The 16,141-nt window shown below is 40.0% G+C and overlaps 3 protein-coding genes across 6 annotated transcripts in view; 1 reads left to right on the forward strand and 2 right to left on the reverse strand.

Moving 5' to 3' along the window:
• beat-IIIa (beaten path IIIa) overlaps positions 1-3,911 on the reverse strand; it is a 32,641-nt gene extending 28,730 nt beyond the window's left edge. Inside the window, exon 1 of the mRNA XM_017169959.3 lies at positions 3,701-3,911. Within this exon, the coding sequence (XP_017025448.1) occupies positions 3,701-3,911 (211 nt within the window). The remainder of the gene's footprint in view (positions 1-3,700) is intronic.
• LOC108076914 (G2/mitotic-specific cyclin-B-like) lies at positions 1,882-3,314 on the reverse strand. Its single transcript, XM_017169958.3, has one exon. The coding sequence runs from the start codon at positions 3,156-3,158 to the stop codon at positions 2,004-2,006; it is 1,155 nt and encodes a 384-aa protein (XP_017025447.1). The 5' UTR covers positions 3,159-3,314; the 3' UTR covers positions 1,882-2,003.
• Positions 3,912-12,880: 8,969 nt separating the features above from the next.
• Positions 12,881-15,480, forward strand: LOC108076844 (paramyosin). Of its 4 annotated transcripts, XM_070288577.1 has the most exons (4): positions 12,887-13,183; positions 13,239-14,811; positions 14,865-14,955; positions 15,016-15,480. In XM_070288577.1, exons 2-4 carry the CDS (start codon positions 13,366-13,368, stop codon positions 15,417-15,419), a joined length of 1,941 nt encoding a protein of 646 aa, XP_070144678.1. In that variant the 5' UTR covers positions 12,887-13,183; positions 13,239-13,365; the 3' UTR covers positions 15,420-15,480. The 4 variants fall into 4 exon arrangements, 3 of the variants coding, with proteins under 3 accessions (XP_070144683.1, XP_070144678.1, XP_041632049.1); XR_011445655.1 differs by lacking the exon at positions 15,016-15,480 and having other exon boundaries at positions 12,884-14,661; positions 14,727-14,811; XM_041776115.2 differs by having other exon boundaries at positions 12,887-14,811.
• Positions 15,481-16,141: the final 661 nt, after the last annotated feature.

Consider the following 16,141-nt stretch of genomic DNA (forward strand, 5'->3'; position numbering starts at 1 on the left):
TTTTCACCCCCTGCCGCTTGGCTTTCCCTTGTAAAGTGAGTCAAGGGCACTTTCCACTGTGGGACCGACTTGATTAATGGGAAATTGTGTTACCAGCTAATGCGAGGGGTCAGGGCTCACCGCCAAATGGGGGATATGGATATATATATCATGTTATATATATAGACGAAAAGTCAGAGCAGGTGGAGCTATTTTATTTGCGTTCTGGCTCTGAGCTTAAGCATTATTTTTGCTAAAATTCAATGAGAACGAACTGAATTTCCAATGAAATTTTAACGAATTTCATATTTACAGTTAGCCTGGGGAGAGAAATAGCAGGGGGGCGGTGAAAAAACAGGGGGGGGGGGGGTTGATGTGGAGACGCTGTCAGAAGCAATCAGGCTGCAGGCGCTGCTCGGCAATATCAAAGAGCGTATTAACATGCAAAGCAGGGCCCACAACCAGAGCCAAAGTCAAAGCGCAAAAAATGAAAAGTGGAGGAGTTCGGTATGCAAAAAAAAAAAGCCAAAATGAAGAAGAAATCTTTGGAAAAAAAAGAAAAGCCAACTTGACTTGCCACAGAAGGCGCAACAAAATTGAAAACCATTAGGATTAATGTTTAGTTGAAAGATTTGCGCGTTAAGCCATTTTTACATGGCTGCCTTCGGCTGCCTCCAATTGCTAATGTAGTTTATGTGTAGGAGGGGCTCCCGGGGGTGGTTCTAGGGGATACTACCAGGGGGGGTCCTGCCAAAGCAGTATCCTTAACGTTAACTGACGTTGGCTTCTGCTGCGGATGCTGTTACTGCTGTTAGGCTTAAGGCGAGACGCACAAACGACATGTAAAATGTGACATTTTAATGTATGCAAATGAGACGTTGAATTAAGCCAACGCACACACACACACACACACCCACAGTGAGATAGACAGAGCAAAGAGGGAAGGATAACAGTGGGAGCGGGGCAGGACTCCTGCTGGTGTGCAAACATTCACTCGGTTCCATATCCGCTTCCGCCGCTAAGCATTCTCTATCTCCTTTGCTTCTCTGCGCTGCCTTTTGTGATATGATTTGAAAATAATGAAAAGACAGTAACAGTCTTCCTCCGCACTTTTCCGGGCTTTTCCCCCACGATTTTCCGACACCACCACCACCATTAGCAGGACCCTCACGTGTCGCTCTTGGCGGAAATGTCAACTTAACTTGCCTGAACCCCAAAAACTGTGTCAAAAACAACATGAAAATGTTGCAAAAATAGAAAAACATATACTAATAATACCCTACTAAAACATTTTTAAGTTTTTTCTCACAAAAAATTAATTATTTAATTGTGGAAAATGCTTAAAAAATAAAACTATTATTTATAAATATTAATCTCAAATACGATAATTTTAGAAAACCTTCGACTATATTCGTATATACCTTTCAATGTTATAAAATAAAAGAGTATGTCAAATCATAGGAATCCCAAAAGTGGAGTCCTCTTGTCCAATTTATTAATTTCTATTCCGTTTGCGTCTTGCAATTTGTCCTTATCGGCTCCTTTGTCTCTGGCCATTGGACTTGTTCGATTGTTTTCCTCTTTGGTCTTCAATTTGTTGATTGTTTTTCTTGGGATTTTCCCAAGAATTCGATTTGGTGGGGCGCTGGATTTTGCTTTCCCAACAAGCTTTGTTGTAAAAATGTTTGATTATGAAGTGTGTAAACTTTTAGCTTGGCTTCAGATTCCTGGGAATCCCTGGCAAACATTAAAAATATTTGTTTTACTTGTACATTCCTTGGCATAAATCTTTGATGGCGATAGTAGCTCAGTTTTTATTTATACAAATATTTTGTATTTATTCTTAGAACTTAGAATAAGCATTTTTCCATTGAAATTAAAAACTAAAAAAAAAAATTCATGTTGTTTGGAAGATAAAATATGCACAATTGTTAATCAAATGAATTGAACAGAATACAGAATACAAATTTGACAACAAAATAAATCAGGAGAAAGTTAAATTTGGGTGTTTACTGGCTCTCAGTCTACTTTCTAAAGTTCTGACCAATGATATAGTCAATCAGCGGGCTGCTCAGCTCCCGTCGCTGAGCAATCTTGTGGAAATTGCTACCCTGGTATTTTATGTAAACGGCCTTCAGCTTGGCTTGTGGTGCATTCCGGGCAAGCTTCGCAATTTTCCTTGAGATTGGACGCAAATCGGAGGCCGAGTACCGCGAGTAGAAGGACAGAGTGGCCGACCAGTGCTGGTCGTTGAAACCCGTGGCTTCCCGGTGGTTTCCATTCAGCAAGTTTAGCGACAAGAACATCGAGGCAGCGGCAATCTCCGAGGGTCTGTAGCTAGCCAGATCGTAGGTCAAGGCAGCCAACTCGATAAAGTACTTGGCCATGACATGCTGTTCATTCGTAGCGCCGGCAGCCTTAGAGTACCGACGCAAGAAGTGAATCGGCAACGGTCGCGACAGGCTAAAGTCGATGGCCTTGAGGATCTGCAGCTCCATCTGGCGAATCTGGCGGGCCGTGTAGGTGTCATCGCTGACATAAACAAAAGTTTCTATTCCAACCGGGCACAGCCTCTCGTACTTGGTGGCTATAAAGAGGGCTGTGACGCCAACCAACTGAAAATAGTTGCGTTTAGTGTCCTTGACCACTTGCAGGTAGCGATCGATGATGGCCACTGCTAGCTGGAAGCTGTCTGCAGTCAGGTGAAACTGCAGGTTGACCGCGTTGATCCAGTCGATCAGCACAGCTCGCATTTTGGGCGATACTGACCTTTGGCCTGCCAGGTGATCCTTGAAGATGGGCTGCTGCTTCTCCACCTGATACAGATAGTCATAGATCTCGTTTACATATTCAGAGACCAGAAACAGATTTCTCTTGTCGTTTGCGTCGATATCCTGAAAACCTTCAAATTTCTTGCTCAAAGAACCATTGGCTGTGGTGCCCAGTGGCTCCTTCTTAACGTGAGTGTCCACCCGAGACTTGGCCTTAAGATCCTTGATATCTTTCTGGGCTGCATCCTTGGCGGCAATGTCGCGGGTTAAACAACGATTTTGTAGAACACCTAGGGCGACTCGTTTTGTCTTTACCTCTTGGGAAGCCTCTCTCAATTTCTGTTTTTTAATTTGGTTTAAATTGTCCGTGGCATTCTTGCCCTGCATTTCGAGAGTTCTGCCTCCCATTATGATTGTCTGTTCCTTATCTATATGGTATTTAATCAGTTACACAAAGGAGCAGATGTTAGATCGCTCTTTTCTTTTGTTTTTTACGGAGTTTTTATTATACTATGAATAGCTGAATCAATGTTAAAAATATTCAATTTAAAACTCAAATGTTACTGAGATTGGATACTGCTTATTCTGAGATTTACTTATTCTGTACGTTATTAGTTTATTTCCATTTTTTATTAAACTTTAATTTCGTTTGTAGAACCTTTTATCACGAATGAAAATCATTTTTTGAACTTAATCCCCTGGGTGCACTTTCCACTATTATAACCCCTCTTTAAATTAATTGCTACACACTTGACTCTTACCAAGATACGCACATGTTTGCCATTAAAGTTTAGACATACCCACAAAAAAAAATACATTAAAAATAAAGAGAAAGTAAAAATAGAGGCCAGCAAACCCTTTCATTAATTACGAGCCATTTAGGATGCATTCGGTAGAAAAAAGGGTATCCTTTTTGTATATTTAGAGAAAGAGAAAGATTTATAACTCACCGATTAGGACTAGTATCACATGTAGAATATACCAAATCTGCAGACTGGTGGCGGCTGTCCTTCGACCGGCTCCGCATCCTGTGGCCGATTTCCTCGTCCCTAGAGCCTGTTGCTCATCGGCAACCGTTCGCTGCTGGTGGCATTGGTGGTTCTCGGTTTTATTATGGCGTTGCGGCAGCTGGTGCTGAATAAATGGATCCTGGGCACACATTTTGGCCGCTTTTGCCAACGTTAAATGCCCCAAACGAGCCACGCCCACACGCACTAATGTCTTTATTAATTTCGGTGTGAAAATTTCACTTATTTCATTTGGACATTAAGTTGTTTTGGGGGTTCCCCTTTTAGTGCTGCCTCTGTGCGGTAATAAAATGTTGGCTATTAATCACTTTTAATCGCGACGCGAACGAAAACAACGGCAAAGTTAAAGGCAAAAACTATTAAACGTCCTTCCGATCCCGTCTCCCCCTCGCTTCTATCATACGAAGCGGCACTGCAGTCAAGTTAAAGACATAAATTTTCAAGCATTTTGGGCAAAGATTAATTACACAGCAGCCTTTTCTCGGTTTCTCGGGAAAGGAAAAGCGTGAAAAAGCGGAAAAACAACGAAACGGAGACCTTGCCACATAAATTCGAAATCCCTGGCCCTTTCCCCTCAAACTCCTTAACCCCTTGGTTGATTTAGAGCGTCAGGAAAACGCTTGCTGGGCAATTGAGTTGGTGACTTAAAGTCCAAGTTGGAAAGGAAACAGTTTTAAAACTTTTCTTAAGCTAAAAAGGATAAAAGGAAGCCTTATATTTAACGCCTAGACCAAAATGTGTGTCACAAAAATCGATTTAATTCCACAAATACAAATTATTTTCAAGAATGCAGTAAATTCCGAAAGCCACAACAAATACCATAACTCCTGAAAAACATTCAGGCAAATCACATAACAAAATATGACCCATAAACGGAAGGATTAAATAAAAAATATGTGCTCGAAATAATGGCAAAAGCAATCCGGATCGCCCAGATAGGCAATTAAAAATATTTGTTTATTGTGGCTTATACTTTTCCGGAATTTCGGTTTTAGTCCAAGCAATATTCATACATCAAATTGCTAAAATAACGGCCTCATCTAAGGATTCGAGCTAGGGGGAAATTTGTATGGAAATTTAGAAAGTTATTTCATATTATAATTATTCAATCTAGGCCCGAAATTAAACACAAGCAACATTAGTCAGATAATTGGAGTTATAAATTGGCAACGAAAATGATTAATATCATATGATGAAAATTAATTTTAAAATCTAAACTAATTGTATAGTTTCGACATAAATTTATTTTGTTTAACCTTAAATTAAATATAATCAAGAACTTTTAGTTATTTAAATTAAATATTTGATGCTATTCAAAAACACACTTGCACATGCCACATGCCAGCCCATGCAACTGTCCTTAAACCAACAAAAAAACATTATATATACATGTTTTTATTGTCTGCCATCGTTGGGCATTATTTATGGCCATTCACAAATCTAGCGACAACAAGAGCAATTAACAAATATTTATAAATATTTATAAATATAAATATATTGTCATAGCCTGACAGCTAACAATAATATTCAACTTTTTCCGCTGGTCATGTCATTTTTTTTTAACTTTCCTTTTTGTTTAAAACCAACAACAATGGCGGAAAAGGCACACATAAATAGCCAGCAAGTCAGGTGCAGATAATAAAGGCAACAACAACAACAAAAAAAGCTGTTAATATAATTACAACAACAATGAAAGCGCGAACAACAATAGTCGGCGGAGCGCCTAGAAATATGCACCACGAAATAAATGGCCAAGACCCGTCCCGTCCCTATATAGACTGTGTATACTGTGTATATCTACTCCAACCCACCCAGGCAACATAATTAGCCTAAATTGAAGCAGAAGCTAGTAAGAGGGAGAGAGAGGAGCAAGAGGGGCGAGGGCGGGACAAGAAAAAATGACAAAATATAATTAAAGATTAAAATGTTCTCCGGCTGAAAGTGGAATTTATGATGGCAAATTTTCTGCTCGGAATTTGCTAGCGCAGTCAAGCTGTGCTCCAGATTTTGTTCTAAGTAAAACTTAATTTCTTTGCAGCTTAAAATATTGCAAGTAAAAAATCTATGGCTTCAAATATTAAAATAAAACTGGCAAATATTTAACTAAAACTTGAATGTTTTTGACTACATTTTATACTTTTAATAATCGAAATTTTAGGATAATGCAATAATTAGATTTTTTCCGGGCTAAATAATTTACACTTCAAAATATTTTATGTGATAGGACAAGAAATATGTTATATATGTTATATGTTCCAAGAATAACCAATTTCAATAGCTTTATATTCTTTACTTTACTGATTTTTTTATTCCTTATTTAGCTTTTAAAACAAATTGTTAAGAAAGTAATCACATTATAAAGTGTTAAATTAGCTGTCACTATAATTTAGTATTTAATTTTTACTTTATGCGCTTTTTTAATTCATTATCCAAATACTGTAAAATTTGTCTTCTTTTTTTGACTTGGTGGCCGCCTTTTAATTATTTCTTGTGTTCCACTTTCGCGCCTTAATTAACCGCAACAGTTTCGTCAGTTTTCCCCCACTTTTCCGAACAATAATAACAGCAAATGCCTGACAAATGCTCTTGGCACGCAACAAATGCCGCATTTTCCCGAAGAAAAAAGGCTCAAAAAGATTTCATATTTTTGTAACTGCATATTTTCCCCCCTCACCGCAGATTTTCTTCGATTTTTTTTTTCTATGTTACTTTTTTTGTTATTATTTTTCCCGACACACTTGCACTTTTCGTTTCTATTTTGGCTTTGTTTTTTTGGTTTTTCCTTTTTTGTAAACACGGAATTACTTTTAGTGGCCACTCACTCCCACACACACACACCGGTCGGTCGGGTGTGCGCTGTGTGCCTGCGTGTGTGTGTGTGCCTGCGTGCTTCAGTTTTGTGTTTCGTCTGAGTTTTCGGGTTGCTTCGAAAAGGAGGGCTTCGAATTCCGCGCGCGCGACAAAAACGACGTGCGTTCTTCTCAAAGTGGAAATTGCGACTAAAAAAAACTCAAGTTCGCAGCGCCAAGTGCGCGACTGGCGCCATCGCACGGCCAACGGCGGAACCCCCATAGATTGGGCGTCCTTCGTGGCCTGAGAGGGCGGAAAGCTTTAGCCTTGGCCACAAAGAGCAAGGCGAAATAGGTGAAGAGAGTAGGCAGAAATTTCTCTTTAGATTTGTTTCATTGCCAAAGCGTTTCGTGATGTTAATAGTGCTGAATAGGTCAGTTAACAGGGTTGGAGGATATAGTAATGTTACGAATAGTGCCCTTAAAATAACATTTACTAAGATAAAAGTTACAAATAACATTAACAATATGCAGAGTGTTTTTATGTACTTTATATATCCCACAAGCCATACACTTTAAGATTTTATTAAGATATATAACAGCATGCTAATGGCGCATTTAAAGTAATTTAATGGTGAAAATTACGATTTTTTACATTTATTTATACAAAATTATAGGTTTATTTATTAACAGTCATTTGCTTGAGTAGGTTAGTTAACAGCTTAAGCCATTTAACATGCCAGGTCGCTGTTACACTTCGCTTAATGATTTCAAAATAAGGGGATATTTTCTAGCATTCGCGCTATGTTATCAGCATCGCCTAAAATGTTAACTTTTAAAATTTCTCAGAGAAGAAAACAAAAGTTTGCATAAAGTATATTTAATTATAATATAACAAGCCCTGCAAATATCAAATATTACATAAACATATTAATAAAATGCCATCAAATTTTAATAAAATAAACATTGATATGCTAATAAAATGCTTTTAAATAAAAATAAAAATAAATAAATAAAAATAAAATCCTTTAAATATTTGCCAAACATATTGCTAATAATTCCAATTCAGATTGGACCTCGTCAACTTTCCCATCAATCATACGCACAGTTGACCCAACAAAGTTTCAAGGCAACAACCCACTCATTGCAAAACAAAAATAAATTGTAATTATTTTTACAATACTTTTTGCACAATTAAGCGGCATTAAACGCGAGGACAAAATAAAAATGCATTCGGCAAATACATAAATGCATGCCCAAACACATGCAAATGAACAAGTACAAATGACTGCAGATACGAAAATCAAATATAAATGGACGCTTAATGAAATAAAATGTAAATTTAACTGTCACTGTAAACCACTTAAAAATAAATATGAAAAATTATCACAATATTTAATGAACCAACAGACCAGAAAGCCAAACTCAAACTGATGACGTCAGGGAATCGGGTGGCGGGGGGCGGGAGAAAGAGGGCTGCAAGGGCATTTAAAATTATCCCTGATATATGACTTTATCTATGCGATGCACACAGTTGAAAAAGTGGCGGGGGTTAAGTGAGCGACTTTTGTTTGCCCAACAGCAATGACAATGAGTTAAAATGGAAATTAAATTGAAATTGAAATTAAATGCAAATAAGGCGTATTAATTTCCTTAAAGTTTTGTAATTATTCGAGAAAATGTCATTAGCACGATATAAAAATAAAGAAGTAATAAGGGTAATGATCTTCAAGTCCTGTTTCATATATTCTACTGCAGAGGGAAAATTAATGTTTATTATATAAACAAAAAAAAAGTATTATTGAATTTTAATAAATATATTTATAGAGGGTTACTTATAAATTATGGATAATAATATAAACTTAAAATGATATTTTAAAGCGAATAACTGCGACGACTTATTTCTCAACTTACTGCTGCAACTTCTCACGATCGACGACTTAGGCCGCGCGCACACTACGGCCGCGCGCACACTACGAGCTGAAAGCGGAGCTGACGGCTGAGAGCTTATCCGCGGAAAGCTTATCAGCGATCGGAGCTTTTTGCAGCCGCGCACACTGCGAGCTGAAGCTGATGTTGATTTGTAATTGTTTTTCAAGCAATACGTTTAAAAAAAAACATTTTTTAATTCTTTAATGTTTTTAAAATATCCTTGTTAATGCGATGACATATTTATTTAGATCATCATTGCATTTAAATTTTCGAAATCGGACCACCCAGCTCTCCAGAATATGGTTGACAAAGTAGGTTTTTTTAGTGTACTTTGGCACACTGTATCTCGGAAAGTTGACAATATTTTTATTTTAATAAATATTAAAAAAATTCTTCATACTTTTTTATGTAACTGGACAGAAATTTAAATTTCTCTTACTTAAGCGCTAATTAGGGCAATTTTTTAAAGAATAGTCTAAAAAATCAGCTCGCGTCAGCTGCTGCAAAAATCAAACATGTTTGTTGATCAAACAGAGCGGAGCGGAGCTGACCTTATCAGCTTTCAGCTCCGCTCTCAGTGTGCGCGCTCTCATACAAGTAGTGTGTTTGTTTCAGAGAGCTGATAAGCCGTCAGCCGTCAGCTCCGCTTTCAGCTCGTAGTGTGCGCGCGGCCTAAGAGTGTGACCAACTTCCTTCTTACGCTGACATCTCATCTCGCTCTTGTCGTTTTAGGCTTCTTTCAATTCTGGCCACACTGCAAGTGTATGCCTGCCGCTGTCCAGTGTTACCAGTCTTTACATAAATATTTATTTAAATTAATCACTTTAAATTACTTTTTCTCTCGACACTCTCGTAGTTCCTGCTCCTCGTTCTCATTTGCAAATATCCTGTGTGTGGTCAGTGGCGTTGCACTTAAATCCTGTGCCGGATTGAAATCGGTGAAGGACTTGACATTTTTAAGCTTACGTGGTTCCCAACAGTGGACAAGGGGTATGTTAGAGGCGCCTGCAGGAAGGATAGAGCTCTTCACTTTGTGTGCTCAGCTAATGGTTCAGTCTGGCTTAGGTGGCTCTTCAGCAGATGCCTTGCCTGCCAGAAGCATTTGCGCCAGAAATAAAGAAATCGTATGAAAATAAAATATTTAAAATTCAAACGAAATTAAAAGTGCTCCTTGAGTGCTAAGCAATACAAGAATGGATTAATTTATGGCATAACGCAGACAATTTAAGAATATTTGTATACCTAGGAGGGTTAGCTAAATAGATAAAGATACAAGACAATACTTAAGTATAATCTCCAAGCTCGATTGGCTTATTTATACTCATAAAACGCACTGTACAATATCTCACATATTGACGGGGTTAAAAGTAGATCCCATTCCCAAGAAGTCGCACTCCCTTGCCCATTTGGCAAAAGTCAACTTTCACTTCCATAACTTTACCCGCAGCTGTCATAAAAAATACGCGCAACAGAAAGAAAAACGTTAAGAGCGTATTTTTTCGACCAGGCCCAAAGGGAGCGGATGTCGCGAGGGTGTGGGTAGGGTTAAGGCGCACACATAAATTAATACGAAATACACTTAAACAAGAGGGCGGCAACAGAACAAAAGTAAAATATAACGAAAAACTTTTGTGCTCATTGATTTATTGCGTTAATATTTCTGCTTTAATGCATCAAATAAATTAAATTGTCTTACGCACCTTTCAGCAGTCGAAGAAGGGAAAACTTTGATGCCACTTCGAGGGGCGGAAAATCAGAAAGAGGGGCCGCGTCTAACAGAGCATTATTTCCAGCGAGCAGCAAATGCATAACTTCGATTTCGTAAAAAAACAAATAAATATTCATAAAAAATTATTCTTTCTTTCCCACGCATTTCCCACAGTTGGTCGGTCGCCTGCTTCCTCCCACTGTCAAGGAAAGCACTTTGCAGGATCTTCAGGCGCCGCCACTGCTTTGCATACTGAAGGAAAAAGCAAAGGCTGGCGGTAAGGGGAAAAGGCGTTTGAATTATAAATATTCATTTATGCTAAGCAAGCTGTGGAAAGCTAAGGGGTCCGGGGGACAAGGGCAGCGTGAATTTTTCCAGGTGTATGCGGGGGTGTTACCTTCCGTCGCGCCACCTTTTCGGCTGCTCCTTTCGCTCCTGCTTCTGTCTTGGTCTCCTTACCAACAGGTCGTATGATTGATTTAATTACGGTGTAAGGCGTGTTTTTTGTCAGTCTTCGGAGCATTAAACTTTCTCTCTTTTCTTCGGTGCGCCACTCAGACAGTGGCAAATGGAACCTATTTTTGGGTATTACAAGGATCCACTAACAGGTTGTTGATATATTTACCTTACTGAATGGGTATAAGCCTAAATTATTACCTGGCACCTCAATTGTAGGAAATATTCACGATTTTAGGTTGAGTTATTATAGGTTAGGTTAATAGTTGACTTAACAATTGAATAATTAATTCTTTTGCATAAAATTCATATTGTTAAATCAGCTATTTAAATGTAAAATTATATCAAAATTGTATTACTTTTAACAGTATAAATATTTTTCTCAATTTTTTTTTTTTTTTTTGCTTCTGTGTCCTAAAAATATTATTTACTTAATTATGCATTCCTTTGGGGAGTATTGTGGTTATTTTCGGACCTTTTGTGCGACTGTTTTTTGTTTTGAACATCGCTTGATTCGGCTTTAATTCGGTGGGAAGTCATTAAACTTGCTCCGCATCTCATCCCCCCTAGTCTCTCCATCGGAGTGCTTATCGCAATCCGACCAAATGTTTGCAATTTATGTGTTTCGCTCATTGTTGCTGCTGCTCTGTGCTGAATGAAAGGCTCGGCTAAGCGCCAACGCCCGCATCTACACATAATTTCCGCTTTCCTTTGTAGCGCCCACAGCATCGGATGGGGAGCCGGGGCGTGGCCAAAAGGGAAACAAACAAGCGGCAGTCGTACTTCATGTAATCAACATTTTAATTGCGGAAACGGAACTAACACACATCCAAGCGCACACACAAGAGTACAACGTGGCGTATGTGGAGTATCTGTTACACATTACGCATACGCAGTGTATGCTTCACTCGGTTACAGTCCCCAATGCGTTTTTTTTTCTGGTTCTCTGCAGACCAGCAGCACCACCTCGCTCTATCTCAAATCTCTTTTCCATCCCATTCTCGCAGGAATTCATTACATCACATATAAAGAAAGTTTTAGGCAATTGGCCAAAAATCCCAGGGAAAGAGAAAAACCCTTTGGCCTCCCGCACCACCGAAAGTGACTTTACATATATATTTATCTATATAAACCCACTCAAACGCTTCAGCTGCAGCAGAGCTGCATGCAGGTAGCCCAAATCTACTTAGCTGATGGCGTGGTCGCCCGCGGGGGAATGCGGCGCCGCTGCTAGGTGGCTAGGTAAACGTAAACGAATTTGCGAATATGCAGCAGCCGTGGCAACAACATCAAACGAAACTTAATGCTTACAAAGGGGTCTCGCATTGGGGGTACTCTGTATAAATCAATCTTCTGCATTCAGGTTCAATAAGAAAGGATTATTCTACGGGAAATTCAGGGAGTTTTAATCCCAAAATATCTCTAATTGAAATATGTATCAAAGGTAATTAAAAAATGCTGGAATAAATGAAGTCTCTTCTTATCCATCACCGGCATTCTGTCATGATCTGCTGACAAGTTGCTACCCCTTCTTCTATAAGGCTAGATATCCTTCTATCCACTCCCCCTTTTGCACCTCCGTCGTGCCCTGTTTTTTTCGCCAACACTTTCCTTATAGATGGCAAGCCAGTTTGCCGAAACACTTGAGCGACAATGGCAGGCGCCACAGCTCGGGGCTAAGCAATGCAGACGAAAGCCCAAAAGCCTCGAACCCGAAACCTCCAGCCCTCCAGTTCGAGTCTCCTCTCCCCGACTTGCACTATTTTTTATAGCTGCATCAACAGCAGCAGCAGCAGCAGCTACAGACATGATAAATTCTCTTTAGTATGCGGCATACATGAGTGATGATATTAACCAACAACAGGCAGCTTCCTTGGGGGGAAAGGCGCTTAAAAGGGGGGCGACACTGACAAGTTAGTCAGCCAAAATAGGAGGAATTGGGTGGAGAGAGATTTCTTCTTTCTTTTCCTCGTCTTCTTCCTTTTCAGCAGGTGAATGTTCGGCTGTCTATGGGTGGTGTTGGGATTGATGGTTGCAGTGCAAAGTAGAGAAAAGTGCAGAAAAGTGAAAGCTAAATGTAGAAAGAACGATCTTTTTTCCCTAATTTTTATAATTTAAACAAATTTATATTTAATCAATAACTATTCCTAAGATTTTCCTTTAGAAACTTTGTGACAGTTTAGTTTTATGTCAGTTACACATTTGCTTTTATTTAAATTCCATTCTCGTTTGTTGCTTACATTTATGTTCTATAGTTCTTTGTTTCCTTTGAGTTTTTTTTTTTTGCTGACTCCGCAATGAGTGCAACCACCATAAAGGTGCCATCTCAGTCATCTAATGCCGCCAGTCATCTGTCTTCAGGCTTGGAACTTCAGGCATCGAAATCGCAACACGGTTCGGCCACAAATGCTCTACAAACGAAGAAAAGTGTTGCAGAGATACTAGCATCGGAGTGTAATAAGCCCCCAAAAGAAGGTACCAAACCTTATCCGAGAAACACATTCATACTCCTTAAAACTGGTAAAAAGAATGGCATCGCAAGAAAAGAAACCGAAAAAGAAATAAAACCTATTAGCACTCGAACAAGAACAAGTTCTCCAAAGACATCGGCAAGAATAGAAAAGAGGACCCCGAACCAGGTTACAAAGTCAACCAGGAGCAGAACAAGCAGCCCCAAGAGTCTTGTGGAAAAGCCACGATCAATGAGAAATCCATTAAAAAAACTGGGTGATAGTATGCAACTCTTAAGAAGCAAGTCCCTACTGTCGGTAATATCTAAAGTTTCATCTCGGAAAGCTAATCAACGGAGCTTCTTCCGTGATGGTGCCTTTAAAAATTACCCTTTCGGTACGAGTTTCATGTCCCAAGGGTCTGCACCGTCGAACTTTTCTAATAAAACCCAAATATCCATAAGTCCGAACGGAGGCAGAAAGTCGACGAAAAAGTCCAAGGGTATTTGGGGTCCCAACAAAATTGGCAAACTAAAAGCCAAGCCAATGGAGTATGAAGTTCTGTTAGTGAAAACCCAACTAAACGAAAGAGCTGGTGTTCAGCCGAAAAAAACATTGAAAGCGTCCAATGCCAAAGCAGATGAGTTGATCCTTTCATCGGACTCCGAGGAAGATGCCTTGCTCGAAGCCAAGAGCCCTGTCAGTGAGCCCGAGGAGCCGACGAAAGATGAACCAGCCGAACGAAATGCTTTTCTAGAAATTTTCGGTAGTCTGCCCAATATCAGTGCCATGTCGAGCACAGAAACTCTGGACAAAGTGGAATTACCCGACCCAGAAGCCGAGTTCCTGTATGTAAATCCCGTCGATGTGGAGCGCTCTGAATCAGATAAATCAGAGACACCGATTGGTTCTTTAGAGGAGCTTGAATTATTATCAGCATCTGATCGCAGAAGCCATGCTAGTACAGATATCAGCTTGGATTTTCAAATTGAAAGTGAAGATGAATCGGTAAGAGATCCTACTCTTGTAGAAGAGCCTCAAGTTGAGGATATCTCCGTACTAATGAAGAACATGGACACCAGGTCAACATATGTGGGCTTTAAGACCCCCTCTACGAGTGCCAACGAAAAATACCCAGTGCCATCAATCGATAAAATCGAAGCATTCCTTGATGACTTACTCAAGGAGGCGGCGAACTTAGCCCTTAGGCCTCGAATGCAGCGAATTCTGGACCCTTATAAACTAAGAGATCAGCTGGGACAACTCCTAATTCAATATCAAGACACTTTGAAACAGAATCACACGCTTGACAATATCATCTCTGAGTATTTTATTAGGCGAAAGGAGTTGGTATTCGTCGTTGAAGACGAGGGAATCGGAAGTATACACAGACCGCGGCTCATGGAAGCGATTAAGGCACTGGACCATCATTTGGAGCGGGAAAGGGAGACCAAGATACTAACCGATAATCTGGTGGGAAAACTAAAGACCCATGAGAGAGTTGTCAAGAACTTCGAAGTCCAAAAGGTCAATGAATTCGAGGCCAAGGTAAGGGAAACTCTGCTGAAGGACAGCTACATTCGCCTGCCATTGGTAATAAACGATCTGTTCAGGATGATGAACGAGGTCCGCAATGAAGTATCTAAATCCCGACAGAAGTTATCTTCAGTTCAACATCAGCTGGCGACCATGGAGATGGTGGGTTCCCTTACTTACTGTAATTAATACGTATTCATAATTGCATCTACTAGAAATATGCGAAAATGAATGCCGCGGGCAACAGCGTCAGTGAATATTTGGCCGAACAGGCGGAATCCCAAACTCTGAACATAAAGCTTTGTGGTAATTTACTCCATATATTTTTTATTTACTATATAATTTCTAATCCTTGCATAACCACAGAAAGGGAGGTTGAGCTGAAGCGCCTGAAAGATCGTGTCACCTATGACCTCCATACAATGGCGGAACTGAGGGAAAAGGAGAAATTGAACCGGGCTTTGCTGCAGGAGATGAAGGACAAACTAAAGTCGAAAAGGCTTAGGCAGAAGCAACTCAGAGACCTTCTCTACGATAAAATGCTGCAGCGCAAATGTCTGAAGAAGGAGACTGAAAATATCCGGCGCGGATGCTTGATGCTCCACCCGGACCTGCTGAGAGATTACGATGCGACCGAGGAGCATCTGCAGGCCAAGCAAGAGGTGATCCGAAAACTCAGGTCGGAGTATAACTGCCTGGAACAAAAACTATCGCAGGTCGAATCGGGCGACAGCAGGAAAAAAAGCATATTAAGAACTTCAATCAAATGACTTTTGAAATGTTTATATCCATGATTTGTATTATATTAGTTTCAATCGAACTAGGATTAGAACATATTTTAAGCCACCTTCTTTTAGCTTAGACTTTGCTGTATAAGGATGTTCTATATAGAAGCCATGTTTTGCATATATTGGCAGCTGCCATATATCTTAGTTTCTGAACAAGACTACGAAAACATTGGATACATAGACAACGCATACCTGCTTACATGTACATGCCACTGGGAGTGTATTAGTCTGCGGTGGAGTGGCTGGAGGATCTAAGGATGTGTATGGAGGGAGGAGGACAAAGTCAGGGGGAAGCCCTGAGTCTGTCCAGGCTCGTGTCCGTGTCTAGTTTGGCCTGCTCCTTGGTATGCACATTTCATGTTGCACTTAAAAACAAAAAACGAACAGGTGAGCTCAGGTATGTTCCAGGGCAGCTTGTTCAGCAGGACGAGGAGGTGCGGCTGCGGAGGAGCACACAAACATGTGGCGAAAACTAATAGCAAAAAAGAAGAAGCAGCAGTAGCAGCAGCCAGCAAAAACCGAACCAAAACGAACCGAGTTAGGTTAATGGCAAAGGTGCTGATGCTGCTGCTGCTGGTGCTGGTGCTGCTCCAGCTGAATTTGCAGCACCCTTTGGCCCCGAACTAAACAGCTTCTTCCCACGGTCACCCCAACATCACCCTTCCCTGGGTGTATTTTTTATGGTCTTTTTTTTCGGTCTTGTG

This window comes from Drosophila kikkawai, chromosome 2L, assembly GCF_030179895.1.
Source record: "Drosophila kikkawai strain 14028-0561.14 chromosome 2L, DkikHiC1v2, whole genome shotgun sequence".
In the NCBI taxonomy this organism is placed as follows: domain Eukaryota; kingdom Metazoa; phylum Arthropoda; class Insecta; order Diptera; family Drosophilidae; genus Drosophila; species Drosophila kikkawai.

Excerpts from the sequence above, each read along its gene's own strand:
- LOC108076914 (XM_017169958.3), bottom strand. The coding sequence starts at position 3,158 with ATGGGAGGCAGAACTCTCGAAATGCAGGGCAAGAATGCCACGGACAAT.
- LOC108076844 (XM_041776115.2), top strand. The coding sequence starts at position 12,961 with ATGAGTGCAACCACCATAAAGGTGCCATCTCAGTCATCTAATGCCGCC. Across the intron at positions 14,812-14,864 it reads AGCTGGCGACCATGGAGATG|AAATATGCGAAAATGAATGC; the intron begins GTGGGTTCCCTT and ends TGCATCTACTAG. Across the intron at positions 14,956-15,015 it reads TCTGAACATAAAGCTTTGTG|AAAGGGAGGTTGAGCTGAAG; the intron begins GTAATTTACTCC and ends GCATAACCACAG.